This window comes from Pantherophis guttatus, chromosome 14 (assembly GCF_059756535.1).
Source record: "Pantherophis guttatus breed Tessera chromosome 14, ASM5975653v1, whole genome shotgun sequence".
Taxonomy (NCBI): domain Eukaryota; kingdom Metazoa; phylum Chordata; class Lepidosauria; order Squamata; family Colubridae; genus Pantherophis; species Pantherophis guttatus.
Window position 1 is genome coordinate 13,015,340 of NC_142076.1, and position 15,350 is coordinate 13,030,689.

Below are 15,350 nucleotides of genomic sequence, written 5' to 3' on the forward strand. Positions count from 1 at the left end.
TACTCCCTGCTTTTAGGGGGGAAGAGCCTGCCATTCTTTCGAAGATTCTGATGTCTTGCAGAATAATATTACTCTGCTCTTTCTGCTACCAGGTTAACTGGACACGTTTCATATTCTCTTATATACCATATTTTTCAGAGTATAAGACACACCTTTTTCCCAAAAAAAGAGGGTGAAAATCTGGGTGCGTCTTATATTCTGAATGTAGCTCTGCCCAGCCTCACAAACGGAGATTTCAGAGGCCGAAAAAAGCCTTTGAAAGAAGCTTCAGAAAAATAGCCTCTGAAAGGCTTTTATCTAAAATAATATGGCAAGCAACTAAGGAAGAATCAGTAAAGGTTCTAACCAAACTATGCTAACAAATCTGGAGAATGACACAATAACCAACAGGTCGGAAGAGGTTAATCTATATACCAATACCAAAGAAAGGAGATTGAACAGAATACAGATAGTCCTTTAGAATAAAAGCCTCTAAAAGAAGCTTCAGAAAAAAAGCCTCCAAACAGCTTCAGAAAAGAAGCCTTTTTTTCCTGAAGCTCTGTTTTGAAGGCTTTCAGAGGCAGAAAAAAAGCTTTTTCTGAAATGGAGTTTCAGAAGTTTCAGAGGCAGAAAAAAAGGGCAAGGCTCAGAGCTCACAACCAAGGAACCTGTTGCTAAAATTCACCTCTGAGAACAGCTGATTGGGGATATTCCGGGAGGGCGATCCACCCACCAATCAGCTTTTTTCTTATTTTCTTCCCCAAAAACTAAGGTGCGTCTTTTATTCTGAAAAATACGGTAAGTTACAGTAGTGGCCAAAATTGTGAAAACCTTTGGGGAAAAGTGTATTTTTGAGGTTTGATGGCTAATAACACCACTTTTTGGGGGGAGTTTCAAGATCATCCTATTCTACTGCTGGAGTGGCCTGGGAATAGCCCAGACCTTAACCCAATTGAAAATCTAGGGAGCTGACTCAAGAAACTTGGTGGTCAGAAGCGACCCAGCAATAAAACCCAGTTAACAGAAGCAATCATTCAATCTTGGTTTCACATTAGAACAGCTGCAGAACTAAAAGACTTGGTTCACTCCATGGGACCACCTTGTAAGGCCATAATTCATGGTAAAGGTTACCCAACTAAGTATTAACTCACCTGGGGATAATTTTTGTATATCTCTTTTTTTCTATGTATTTCACTTTTCTTGTTTATACTATAACTGCTCTTCTAATAGCAAATCCTTCATAAAAGTTATTGCATTACATTTTTGATTAAATTATCTTTCCATTGAAATATAATTTTATGGTACTACTCCCCCAAAAAAGTGGTGTTATTAGCTAGTTTTAGACAATACACTTTTCCCAAAAGTTTTCCACAATTTTGGCCACCACTGTATGTAGAACCACAGAACCACTCTCTTTGCCACAAAAGAGAGACTACATCAGTGTGAGCTGCTGAAATTCCTTTCATGCAACAAGCCAAGCATCACTGGTCTAGTTACGAGATATCAGAATCCTGTATCATGAACTACTGTTTCTCTTTAGATGCAATCAGATTTTTTCTTGCCAAAGCCAAGAAAACTACGCAGCAGACACCTGCGGAAGCCGCTAGTTGTACAGGTAAGAGAGAACGGCTAATTAAAATACATTCTTCACTCGATTGACAGATAGGTTCATTTGCCTTGGGGGGGGGCTTATTGTTAACTTGCTTTTCTCCCCGTCCATTTGGACAGAGGTAATGGGTTCCTCCTGCTTAGGTTGTTCTCTGCTTTGTCTTGAGCAGGGGTCTGCCACCTTAAACACTCAAAGAGCCATTTGGACCCGTTTCCCACAGAAAAGAAAACACCGGGAGCCACAAAACCCTTCCCGTGCCTGACTATTCCTTGAGCAGCCACAAAACTAGCATATGTATTTGAATTAAACGTTCTGTTTTCTTCTGAAACTTTTCTTTTCTTGGATTTATCCATGGTTGGCCTACCAGGGATTGAAAAGCTCAATAAATCGCGTGCCAGTAGGTTTTGCACATTGGCTGTTGTGATGCATATTTTGAGTGACAGGGAGCTGCAGCAGAGGGGTGAAAGAGCCACATGCGGCTCCAGAGCTGCAGGTTGCTGACCCCTGGTCTTGCGCAAGCAGAGGCCTGTCAGCATGACTGAGAAGCAGATTGCCTAGTCATTTCAGTTAGACTACCAAAAAAGAAAAAAGAAAAAAAGCCAAAGGTACATCTCTATGTCATGTAGAATGGATCAGACTTGAATAGACATTTAGAATTCTTTTAAGGTACAGAAATTTGATTCTCAAATGGGTATCCTAAGAAGGATTTTTGGTTTTCCCCACACTCTGTTAAAAAGATGGGCAATTTTTAGCCATCTTTCCTGGGGAAGAAAAGGAATAGGAGAAAGAGTAATTTTGTATATAAGTCTTAGTTCCTGTCTGTTGCCAGCATATAGCCCTCAGCACATAAACCCCCAAAAAATATAGCTTTTCCATATCAGGGGTCTCCAACCTTGGCAACTTTACGACTTGTGGACTTCAACTCCCAGAATTCGCTGGTTGAGGAATGCACTGGCTGAGGAATTCTGGGAGTTGAAGTCCACAAGTCGTAAAGTTGCCAAGGTTGGAGACTCCTGCTCCATATAAAATCAAACTTCTCCAACCCTTAACTTAGCTGAACGCAATAAGATATCTGCAAGGCCTCCCAGGCGTTCATAAATATACAAATAGTCCTCGACTTACAATTGAGCCCAAAATTTCCATTGCTAAGTAAGGCAGTTTTAGAATAGAATAGAATAGAATAGAATAGAATAGAATAGAATAGAATAGAATAGAATAGAATAGAATAGAATAGAATAGAATAGAATAGAATAGAATAGAATTCTTTATTGGCCAAGTGTGATTGGACACACAAGGAATTTGTCTTTGGTGCAAATGCTCTCAGTGTACATAAAAAGACAAGATACATTCGTCAAGAATCCTAAGGTACAACACTTAATGATAGTCATAGAGTACAAATAAGCAATCAAATCATACTAGGAAACAATATAAATTGTAAGGATACAGCAACAAGTTACAGTCATACAGTCGTAATGTATGGGAGGAGATGGGTGATAGGAACGGTGAGAAGACTAATAGTACCGTGTTTCCCTGAAAATAAGACCCTGTCATATTTTTTTGAATCCTGAAATAAGCGCTTGGCCTTATTGCCATGCACTCAAAAGCCTGATTGGGCTTATTGTCGGGGGATGTCTTATTTTGAGGGAAACAGGGTAATAGAAATGCAGCCTTAGTGAATAGTTTTGACAGTGTTGAGGGAATTATTTGTTTAGTAGAGTGATGGCGTTCGGGAAAACAATGTCCTTGTGTCTAGTTCTTCTGGTGTGCAGTGCTCTATATTGTCTTTTTGAGGGTAGGAGTTGAAACAATTTATGTCCAGGATGTGAGGAGTCTGTAAATATTTTCACATCCCTCTTTTTGACTCGTGCAGTATACAGGTCCTCAATGGAAGGCAGGTGGGTAGCCATTGTTTTTTTCTGCAGTTTTAAGTGAGTTTTGCCCTATTTTATCCCCCCCTTTTCCCCCCACAATTGTTAAGAGAATCATTGCAGGGAGTGTTAAGCAAATATGGCTTTCCCCACTGACTATGCATGTCGGAAGCCAGCTGGAGACATTACATATGGTGATCGCATGACCCTGGGACAGCACAGCTGTCATAAATGCATGCTGATTGCCAGGTGTCAACATTTCCATTGCTAGGAATTTTGATCGTGTAACCATGGGGATGCTACAACAATGATGTAAAAACTGGTCAGAAGTCTCATTTTTCAGTACCTGCGTAACTTCGAACAGTAAACTAAACAAATGGCTGTAAATTGAGGACAACATATAACACCATACAGAATGTATTTGGAGATTGCATGACGATTGGACATGGACCAGGGAGATACAATCCAGACACCATTGGGGATCTTTTATTTTTCTTTATAAAGTTATATCTCGCTTTCTTCTTGCAGAGGACACTGCTTCCTAGACCTTCCGAAAATCCTTCCCAGCATGTTTGTTCATTTTCCATCTTATCGAACTCCTCCATAACAGGTGAGCTGCTCAGCCACGTGTATAATCTGAGTAATACGTTTTACACTGAACGGGAGAAGGCTGTAAATTCTTTAGCCAGAAGGGATTTAAAGTTGTAGCCTTTTCTATCTATGGGCTCGTCCCAGACCACGAGCTGTGGTCTCAACAGCCCTGTGTCAACAAGTCTTTATTTTGCTTGTTTATGTGACATCCTTCCTTCACAGAGTGGAGTTCGATCCTAGGTAGAGGCAGATATTTCTCTCTGTGGGCACAATGAGAATATATCTGCTGAACAAAACTCCGCATTTATTTATTTATTTTTATTTATTGGTTTGATTTATATGCCACCCTTCTCCGGAGACTCAGGGCGGCTTACAATGCATTAAGCAATATAGCCTTCATACTTTTGTATATACCTGCTTAGTAGGGCTTTTTTGGCCCCCTTAAGCGGTGTTCTTTTTTATACAAAGTCAGCTTATTGCCCCCACAAACTGGGTCCTCATTTTACCTACCTCAGAAGGATGGAAGGCTGAGTTAACCTTGAGCCTGGTGAGAATTGAACTCGCAGTAATTGCAGGCAGCTGGCAGCTAAATGCTACTTTAACAGCAGTTTAGTCTGCTGCGCCACCAAGGCTTTGGCGACAGGAAGAGCATCCGGCCAGTAAACACTCTGCTAGCTCCATTCAGTTGCCCAGACTCCACCCCGCAAGGGATTATGGGGTCGTTAAAAGAAGATGTGACATCCTTCCCCCCTCTGGGGAGGTAAAACATGAGCCTTTGGATAGAATTCTAAGGACGTTGATGGGAGAGCATGCTTCAAGGAAATTTGGGGTCCTGGGAGCCTATTAAATTGCCATGATAACCCCCAAGTGAGAGCTGAGGAAAGATACAAGCATTTAACCAATAGATGCTGAAGGGTCTCTCGCTTGAGCAGGGGGTTGGACTAGAAGACCTCTAAGGCCCCTTTCCAATTCTGTTATTCTATGTTTGCCATATCCTTATGTTGCCCATTCTTTCTATTGGGGGCCTCTACAGCTTTTATCTTCGGTTTTCTTTCTGGGAGAAAGACTCAGAACTGGGTGCCATGTGGGATATAACTCCCAAGTGACTTTTTGTTGTTGTTTTCAAATTTCAAAATTGGTGTGCGTTTAACCATTCCTGCTGTTTTTTGATTGTATTCCTTCTTTAGGAAGGGGATCTTTTCGGCCAATCCAGTCGTCGCTGACTAAAGCTGCCGTATCTCGCCCCATTGTTCCCAAGATCCTTCCAGCTCAAGCCACCAGTCGTCTGTCTAGTAAGTCTTTCTTTTCCAAAAAAAGTCCAGGCCCAGGGAGATAGAGGTAGGGTTAGGTTTCCATGGGAAGGAATCCCACTGGGGTGTGTGTGATACACTTAAGAGTTAGGGTTGGGTCTCTATGAATTCGGAGAACAAAATGGACATCGCCAACAAGTTTGTAGCTCATTCAGTATATTTAAGAGGGCTTTGACTTTTCAAGTCTACCTTACCTAAGTCTCCTGGTAAAATACATGGGAAAATCACAATTTGGGGGAGGTGGGGAAATCCACTTAGAGTTAGCTCTCCATGAATTCGGAGAGCAAAATGGACATCGCCAATGGATTTGTGGAATGGAATGGAATGGAATGGAATAGAATAGAATAGAATAGAATAGAATAGAATAGAATAGAATAGAATAGAATAGAATAGAATAGAATAGAAAATAGAATAGAATAGAATAGAATAGAATAGAATAGAAAATAGAATAGAATGGCCAAGGCTGATTGGACACACAAGGAATTTGTCTTTCGTGCATATGCAGTGTAATTAAAGAATAAATAAAATATATTTGTCAAGAATCATAAGATACAACACTTAGTGATAGTCATAGGGATACTAATAAGCAATCAAATCATACTAGGACACAATATAAGTTGTAAAGATGATATAGCTATAAGTGGGAAGAGTTAGGTCCTAGTAAGGATGAGAAGAAGAATAGTAATACAGTCTTAGTAATTAATTGGACAATGTTGTGAGAATTAGTTGTTTAGCAGAGTGATGGCATTTGGGGAAAAAACTGTCCTTGTGTTTTGTTGTTCTGGTGTGCAAAGCCCTATAGCATCGTTTTAAGGGTAGAAGTTGAAACAATTTATGTCCAAGATGTGAGGGGTCTGTAGATATACATGTAGCGCATAGATATACTTAGGGCGGTGCTGACTTTTTGAGCCTGCCTTATCTACTACGTTCCCTGGTAAAATATATGGGAAAGTCCCATTTGGGGGGCAAATCCACTTAGGGTTTGCTCTCCATGAATTTGGAGAGCAAAATGGATATCGCCAACAGATTCGGAGCTCATCTGTATGCTTAGGAAGGTGCTGACTTTTTGTGCCTTCCTTATCTGGGTCTCCTGGTAAAATACTTGGGAAAATACCATTGGGGGAAAATCCACTTAGGGTTAGGTCCCCATGAATTCAGAGAGCAAAATAATTCATAGCGCATGGGTGTGCTTACCCATGCACTGACTTTTGAACCTGCCTTATCTGTGTCTCCCAGTTATTACTAGTTCTGAAGTAACCGTTTCTGTCTTTCCCCCATGATTAGTTTTTGAAGTGCTCATTCTGTTCACCCAGGTCTCTTAAATGCTTTTGGAAAAAATCCTATTGACCTGGTTTAATGATTCAGGTGATATCAGGACAATGGAGATTTAAGATTTTAAATAAGGTTGAGATAATGAAGCCATGGAAAATCTTAGCTTTTTGAGAGAGAGAGGTCATTTCCATTCAGTCATTGTCTCATTTAGCAACCGTTTGAGTTACCACCGTGATGAAACAATAACACGGCCACCAGTTCTCGCATTTTACATCCTTCGCAGGTCTGTAAGCAAAGAAAAGCCGAAATAAGATCCTAAGCACAGTCGTGGTTTCACTTAGTGACCTCTTTGTTTAATGATTGAGTTGCCGCTCTCAGTTGTGGTCACTAAACAAGGACTACCTATACTGAATGGGTGAACTATGTAAATATAAGAAGGTGCTATTAAAACAAAGTGTTTTCCCTGCTGGTGTAGATGTAACATTGCCAGAACCTCATGTTTAGTGTTCCGCTAAAAACTTTGGTTTCAGAAAAATGTCCTTTCACACATTTGCTGTTTTCTGTCCAAAGGTGCGATTGATTTGGCGGCTAAATCAGCCGGTATTATCCCCGGCAGTCCGTTGCCACTTCTAGGGACCGAAGGCTTGCCAAGCGTTTCCCCGCTCTCACCAGAGGCAGTAACCACCGTAGTTGGAGGTCAAGACTCCACAGTGGCACGTCAGAATGGAGGCTCCATAGCAACAGTGGCGGTCAGTTTTCAGCTTTACTATAAAGTTTCTCTTCTTTTATGTCAGAGTGTTTACAGCGTGACTTACTATTTTGAGGCAACCCAAGAGCAAAATACAGGACACAGAGGTTTTGTCTTTACAAACAGTGGTTTATATACAAGTTATATACAGCAGTGGTCCCCAACCCCCGGTCCGCGGACCGGTGCCGGGCCGTGGAGTACCTGGCACCGGGCCGCGCAGCGGCCGGGGGACATGAACGCTGCAGCGCAAAGGCTCCTGGGCCGTGCGCAAAAGCTCCTGGGCCGTGCCCCCACCCCTGCGCGCGCTCAGCGGGCTGCGGCGATAAAAAGGTTGGGGACCACTGATATACAGTATATATCAGGGGTGAAATCCAGCAGGTTCTGGAGAACCGGTAGTGGAAATTTTGAGTAATTCAGAGAACTGGCAAATACCACCTCTGGCTGGCCCCAGAGTGGGGTGGGAATGGAGATTTTGCAGTATCCTTCCCCTGCCATGCCCACGAAGCCACACCACGCCCACCAAGCCACGCTCACAGAACCGGTAGTAAAAAAATTTGGATTTCACCACTGGTATATATACATACACGTGCTAAGCAAAGCCAGGCAATCAATCTTCAACTCTACACGGAAGCACACACGGAGAACTACAATGCAGATACCCGAGGAGAGAGAGAGACGCCCTCTAATGGCCTCCCTTATATAGGCAGCTTCTTAAAGGGCAATAACCCTGCTGACTCATCCTCAGTCTTAAAGGGCTGGTCAGCTTTAAATCCTCATTACCCTGACATTTTATAACCAACTTTATCCAATTCTAATACAGGGTTAGGCATCTGTGGCAACTTTACGACCTGTGGACTTCAACTCCCAGAATTCCTAAGCTAGCATGGCTGGCTGGCTCAGAGATTCTGGGAGTTGGAAGTCCACAGGTCATTGAAGTTACCATAGTTGCCCACCCCCTGTTCTAATAGGATGTTGCTTTGGGCACAACATGCACCAATCAGACGCCAGGTTCCCAAAAAAACTGAGAAAGACACATTGTGATTCTTCTGAGCAGACTTTATTGTTCTTGACTTACAGACAGAATCTTGCCAAACTGAAGCAGACTTAACTCCCTGCATGAAGCATATATTCTTGGAACTAATGAGGAGGAGCTGTCTTCACTCTCTTTCTCTCACACATAATGTCAGACTGCGATGCTATCTCAAAATTAAATGAATTTCCAAACTGCCAATCTTTAAGGAAATCTTTCTTTAATTGAGCACAGCCACCGGATCATGACTCCACGTGGACAAGACTGACCTTTTGCCCCCCAATCCCTCCCTTTCCAATCCCCAAATCTCTGCTTCTCATTGGCTATCTTCCAAGTCATTCTTCAGACTCCTTTTCTCGTCATTTCCCAGGAATGTGCCCCCTCCCCTCATTTCCATGACAACCCGACTTCAAAGGGATTTAGCAGGCAAAAGTTTCAGAGTTTATCTCTCACTCTCCTCTGCTCTCTATGCCAGCGTTGAAACGCTGACACATAATATCTGTGCTGAGTTTTGCCTCTTATTCCTCTTGGAAATCCACCCCTCTATATTCCATGCCTTTAGACTCCTCCAGGCAACCAAAACCCTTTAAAAATCTTGACCTGTCTTACTCTGCATCCTTACCCTACGTCACAGCCCCAGCTTTCCAGAAATGACCTCTCTATTCCAGTCCATATTGACACTGCATCTACTATCTTAGACATGAATGATTTGTTCTACGGGATAGTTATAGTTGTCCCTGCCCTCTGTAACACAAGAGAAGGACTCCCAGGCCAGCTAACCATGATAGCTAATGGAGATGCTATGTTCGGACCTAGGCTTCTCCAAACCACGAAGCCGAGTCCTCATCCCGACAAAAACCCCTTTTGTTTTATTTACAGTGAATTCCTCTCCAGCAAAGTCTTTCTTCTCCCACAGTCTTTCAAGATAGTTCACAATTACCGACCTTTATCAGGCTTGGAGAGTGGCCAGGCCGATATCTTTCAGATACCGCAATACTTGGCAAGAATGCAGGAATGAACTAATTGTCTCCTGCAAACTCCACTCCCCTTTCGCTCCTCTTTTATTCCCTCTGGGAGGGGCTCTTCATTGTCCACCTGTGGCCTTACTCCCAAATTGATCCTTGTTCTTTAGCTGTTCCCTTCGTCTGGCAATTCTGCGCATGGGCATACTGGGTACAGGCTCCAGCTGTTCGTCTGCCTCACTGATGTCTGACTCCGAAGGCAGCTGATAACTGGCATATGGCCCTGACCCCCGCTCTGCCTCAGATGCAGAGCCCTCATCAGAGCTTTCCCCAGTCTCCAGGACTGGCCCATGTTCCTCCCCAACCTTCTCATTCTCCGAATCTGCTGCCAGATCCGTTGGTTTCCCTGAATTTCTGTTCTGTATCTTCCCCTTTTTTCTTTTACCATTTATTGGTTAGATTTATTTCTCCTTTTTTTCTTCGGAAACTCCTTGACAGTAGCAGGGCAGGCATGATATAATAAAGCATTAATGTTCCATAATTTCAGTGCCTCTCTTTCAGCCGTGTGGCTCAGGCAGTCTTTCTTGATTCCAGGGTTCAAGCCATGAATGTCGGGTTCCTTTCCTTGGTCTACCATCCCAGCCTGAGCAGGAAGCCATTCCTGATGGCTTCCAGGTAAAGTATATTTAACTAATAATTACTTAACACTTCAGAACTTAATACGGTAGATACTAACGCTGTAGTTCTGATTAAGGAGGCTGTCTGCGCAACCAGTATTTGAGCCGCTTGCAGCGTATTTTTAGACAGAGTTATTTTAGAATAGTCATTTTGGAAACTCTTTCATCCCTAAATAAAGAAGATGACACGATAGCAGCATTTGAGGGGCTGCCACAAAGAAGATGGGGTTAAATTATTATCTCCAAAGTAACAGAGGGCAGGACAAGAAATAATGATTGGAAACCGATCAAAGAGAGAAGCAACCTGGAATTAAGGAGAAACTTCCTAACAGTGAGGACAATTAACCAGTGGAACAGCTTTGCCTTCAGAAATTGTGGGCGCTCCATCACTGGATGTTTTAAGAAGAGACTGGTCAGCCACTTGTCTGAAATGGTATAGGTTAGTGGTGACTAACCTTTTTGCCGTCACGTGCCAGAAGTGGGAGTGCGGGGGGTCGCGTGCGCGCGTGCCCACACCCATAACTCAAGGGACATGCACGCACGACCCTCCCGCACTCTCCCCACTCTTAGCACGCAATGAAACAGTGGGCCTGGTAGGCCTGTTTGTCACCCTCCCCAAGCTCCAGACGCTTTCTTGGAGCCTGGGGAGGGCAAAAATGGCTTTCCGCACCCCCCAGGAGGCCCTCCGGAGGCCAGAAACAGCCTGTTTCCCAACTTCCGGTGGGCCCGGAAGGCTAGAAAATCAGCTGGCCGGCGCACGCATGCACGCTGGAGCTGAGCTAGGGCAGCGCTCGCATGCCCACAGATATGGCTGCACGTGCCACCTGTGGCACACATGCCATAGGTTTGCCATCACGGGTATAGGTTCTCCTGGTTGAGCAGGGGGCTGGACTAGAAGACCTCCAAGGTCCCTTCCAGCTCTATTCTGTTCTAAGATTGGCGAGGCACTCATCTGAATGTCGTGTGAACTTTGAAAGCCTGTTACGAGATACCCGAACATTTTTTTCCTCCACAATCTGTGAATGCATGACACATGCTAGTCCCTGTAAACGCTGATACGCTCATCGTCGCAGAGAAGGAACCCCCCAAAAAAATTCTTGCTTGCTAGATCAAAATATGAGGCGCAAAGATTGCAAGAAGGCAATTGTGAACTGCGAACAAAATGGAAAAAAATAAATAATACCGTCTTCTTGTGAACTTGCTGGCATCCTGTAGTCGAGGCTAAGTTTTCGCCATGTTTGCAACTTCCCAGAATGTGGATCCGTTTCTAGAATTTCCCATCCGGGGGACTTAATTGCTGAGAATTCAGATCAATAAAATCCATCAATCTGAAAGGCACCCATGTTTATCCTCTGTCGAAATGAATAGTCCAGCACCTAATAGGGATACGTTTCATATTTATGGGCTTCGTTGCCCTGAATTATCAGCAACAGTTCTGCTGGAGGCTATTGAAATAAATGTTTCATTGGATAACGCATATTAAACAAGATACTTGTATAAACATAGCAGTGAGCTTGAACCTTGGGGGAATCTGATTTTAACCTTGCTAGATAATGTTCTCCAGATCCCACCGTTAGGGAGAGCTGTGAACTTGGTTATAGGTCATCTGTAAAAAGGAGAAACCATCAATTTCTCGGGGGGTGAAAGGAGGAATGGGGATGGGTGGATTGTAAACAAAACTTTCAACCACTGCTATCTTCAGGGAGATGATACTGAACTATAGATGGAATAGATGAGCCAGCAGTGTGCAGCAGCTGCCAAAAAAGCCAACAGAGTTCTAGGCTGGATGAACAGAGGGATAGAATTAAGATCAAGTGAAGTGTTAATACCACTTTATAAGGCCTTGGTAAGGCCACACTTGGAAGACTGCATCCAATTTTGGTCGCCACGATGTAAAAAAGATGTGGAGACTCTAGAAGGAGTGCAGAAAGGAGCAACAAAGATGATTAGAGGACTGGAGGCTAAAAGAACGGTTGCTGGAACTGGGTATGTCTAGTTTAATGAAAAGAAGGATTAGGGGAGACATGATAGCAGTGTTCCAATATCTCGGGCTGCCACAAAGAAGAGGGGGTCAAGCTATTCTCCAAAGCACCTGAGGGCAGAAGAAGAAGCAACGGGTGGAAACTATAATCAAGGAGAGAAGCAACTTAGAACTAAGGAGAAATTTCCTGACAGTTAGAACAATTAATCAGTGGAACTGCTTGCCTCCAGAAATTGTGAACGCTTCAACACTGGAAGTTTTTAAGAAGATGTTGGATAACCATTTGTCTGAAGTGTTGTAGGGTTTCCTGCCTAAGCAGGGGGTTGGACTAGAAGACCTCCAAGGTCCCTTCCAACTCTGTTATTCTATTCTATTCTATTCTATTCTATTCTATTCTATTCTATTCTATTCTATTCTATTCTATTCTATTCTATTCTATATGGTTGCATCTAATGTAAGGCAGCTTTCTGTATTCAAGCATGGACGTAGGATTGCAAGAACCTGACAAGGTTCTTGGTCTTCTGTATGGCATAAAAGCTTTAGAAAATGACATGTTGTTGATGTTAACTGTTGTTGCTATTACCGTTTGCTTGCTACCACAGGGAACTCCGGTCCTCTCCCTGCCAGAGCTGCCTAAAACGTCTCTCCAGAATGGTCTTTCTTCCTCTCCGCTTCCCTCTTCTGAGACCTCCAGCACCCGTCTGTCTCCTCCCAATGTCTCTGCTCTCCTTGACATATCTCTTCCTGGGCCCCCCGAGGATGTTTTGTCTCAGGGAGAACCGGCTACTCAAATCAGTGACTCCATCATTGAAATAGCCATTAGCTCTGGCCAATATGGTAAGTGAGAAAGAGAAGAGGCATAAAAAGAAAGAGAGAGAGAGAGAGAAAGAAAGCAATTTGCTCTGGCCAATACAGTAAGGAAGAAAGAGAGGAGGCATAAAATGAATGAGAGAGAGAGAGAGAGAGAGAGAGAGAGAGAGAGAGAGAGAGAGAGAGAGAGAGAGAGAAAGAAAGAAAGAAAGAAAGAAAAAGAAGAAAGAAAGAAAGAAAGAAAGAAAGAAAGAAAGAAAGAAAGAAAGAAAGCACTTTGCTCTGGCCAATACAGTAAGGGAGAAAGAGAGTTAGGCATAAAATAAATGAATGAATGAATGAGAGAGAGAAAGAAAGAAAGAAGAAAGAAAGCAGTTTGCTTCGGCCAGTACAGTAAGGGAGAAAGAAAGAAAGAGGAGGCATAAAATGAATGAATGAATGAATGAGAGAGAGTAAGAAAGAAAGAAAGCAATTTGTTCTGGCCAATACAGTAAAGGAGAAAGAGAGGAGGCATAAAATGAATGAATGAAATAGCAATTAGCTCTGGCCTATACGGTAAGAGAGAAAAAGAGGAGGCATTGAATGAATGAGTGAATGAATGAATGAATGAATAAGATGTCAGAGGTTAGCTGTTCAAAAGATTGCCATAGATATAGTTCAGCAATGCTCAAATGCACGAGTGTTCTTTGAAAGCAAGAGTGCGGAACTTGTGACTTTCCAAAAAAGAACAGTTGCATATCTTACACCCTTCAGTAAAAAAACTTTTTCCATTTACAGGTGAGAATGTTTCCCTGTCCCCAGCCAAGCTGAACGGCAGCGATAATTCCAAAAGTCTTCCGTCCCCATCCTGCAGCCCCCAGCAGAGCTGGATCGCTTCGCCCAGCCATGATCCACAGTGGTATCCAAACGACTCCACCGACTCTTCGCTCAGCAGCTTATTTTGTGAGTGCAGCCCAAAAAATCTCTGAGGGTCTGGAGTGGTTGATACGACCATCTCTTTCTTTTGCCCCTTAGCCTGTCTCTTGCCAAAACTCAGCTGAGAGATGTCCATTGGGCAACCTGAGTAAAGGTAAAGGTTCCCCTTGCACCAGTGGTGGGTTCCTCCTGGTTCGGCCCAGTTCGGCCGAGCCGGTATCGGTGACGATATGATGTCACCGAACCGGTTCTCTTTGTTCGGGACCCAGATTGTTGGGGACAATAGGCTAACTCAGTAAACCACTTAGAGGGCTGTGAAGCGGTAGATAAGTCTTAAGTGCTACTGATGATTAGCTTCGGTGGTGCAGTGGTTAGAACGCAGTATTGCAACTAATTCTGCTGACTGCCAGCAGTTCGATCCTAACCGGCTCCAGGTTGACTCAGCCTTCCAGCCTTCCAAGATGGGTAAAATGAGAACCCAGATTGTTGGGGGCAATAGGCTGACTCTGTAAACCGCTTAGAGAAGGCTATAAAGCACTGTGAAGCGGTATATAAGTCTAAGTGCTATTGCTTTATAGCCCTCTAACCGGTTTACAGAGTCAGCATCTTGCCCCCAACAATTTGGGTCCTCATTTATTTATTTATTTTATTTATTTATAATTTAATTTATATACCGCCCTTCTCCCGAAGGACTCGGGGCGGTGTACAGCCAATTAAAAGCACAAGATACAAACAACAATTTTAAAATAGTTAAAAGTATTAAACAATTACTATTAAACAATTTCGGCCCGAATTTAAAACCCAATTATTTTACTGACCTCGGAAGATGGGAAGGCTGAGTCAACCTTGAGCCGGTCAGGATCGAACTGCCAAACTTCAGGCAGCCGGCAGTGAGCAGAAGTAGACTGCAGAACTGCACCCTAACCATTGCGCCACCACGGCTTATAACTTTTGAACAGTTGCTAATTGAATGGTTGTAAGTCGAGGACTACCTGTGGTGCTTTGATCCGAGTTGGGGGAAAACAACATGTTACAATGGGCACAAGTTGATTGCTGCCACTTGCCAAAAAAAGGGGAGCTTTTTCTGAGGACATCACTGGACTTTTCTTGGATGCTGAAGACAGAGATTGCTTCCTGACATCTTCATCCCTTCTGTTTTACAGCCAGTTTCCTCTCTCCGGAGAAGGGCCGGAAAATGCTGCCCACCTCAGCGGGCAATCCAAGCAGCACCTCCTTGTTGGGACCCAGTCTGCTGGATGGGAATTCACGGGATTCTTTTGTCTCTCGGTCCATGGCTGATGTCGCTGAGGTACGACATAGCTTTTTCTGGGTGGGATGGTACGGAGCTTTTGGCTGGGGGGATGGTCAGAGAGTGAGAGAGGGAGTTTGGGATGCTGGTGAAGGTGCCTTAAGAAGGAAGGAGAACATGAGTTCCAGGTTTGGCTTTGGCAGAAAAGCTGGCTGGTTGACTTTGGGCCAGTCTCTCAGAGCCCAATCCCCTGAAGGTGGTGGTTGTGGTGCAAAATAGGAGGCGGGAGTATTAGGGAGGGGAGGGGAGGGGAGGGAAGGGGAGAGGAGGAAGGGAGGAAGGAAAACAA

At 43.6% G+C, this 15,350-nt stretch overlaps 1 protein-coding gene across 3 annotated transcripts in view; it reads left to right on the forward strand.

The window, feature by feature from the left end:
* CRAMP1 (cramped chromatin regulator 1) overlaps positions 1–15,350 on the forward strand; it is a 52,805-nt gene that overhangs the window by 31,037 nt on the left and 6,418 nt on the right. For 2 of the 3 annotated variants that reach the window (XM_087878389.1, XM_087878388.1), the window contains exons 13-19: positions 1,520–1,594; positions 3,985–4,066; positions 5,235–5,339; positions 7,200–7,378; positions 9,964–10,044; positions 12,630–12,864; positions 13,615–13,861. In XM_087878389.1, the coding sequence (XP_087734515.1) occupies positions 1,520–1,594; positions 3,985–4,066; positions 5,235–5,339; positions 7,200–7,378; positions 9,964–10,044; positions 12,630–12,864; positions 13,615–13,805 (948 nt within the window). In that variant the 3' untranslated portion in view covers positions 13,806–13,861. Of the gene's footprint in view, positions 1–1,519; positions 1,595–3,984; positions 4,067–5,234; positions 5,340–7,199; positions 7,379–9,963; positions 10,045–12,629; positions 12,865–13,614; positions 13,862–14,915; positions 15,062–15,350 lie in introns of those variants that run through there. The other variant, XM_060692931.2, reaches the window with a different exon arrangement.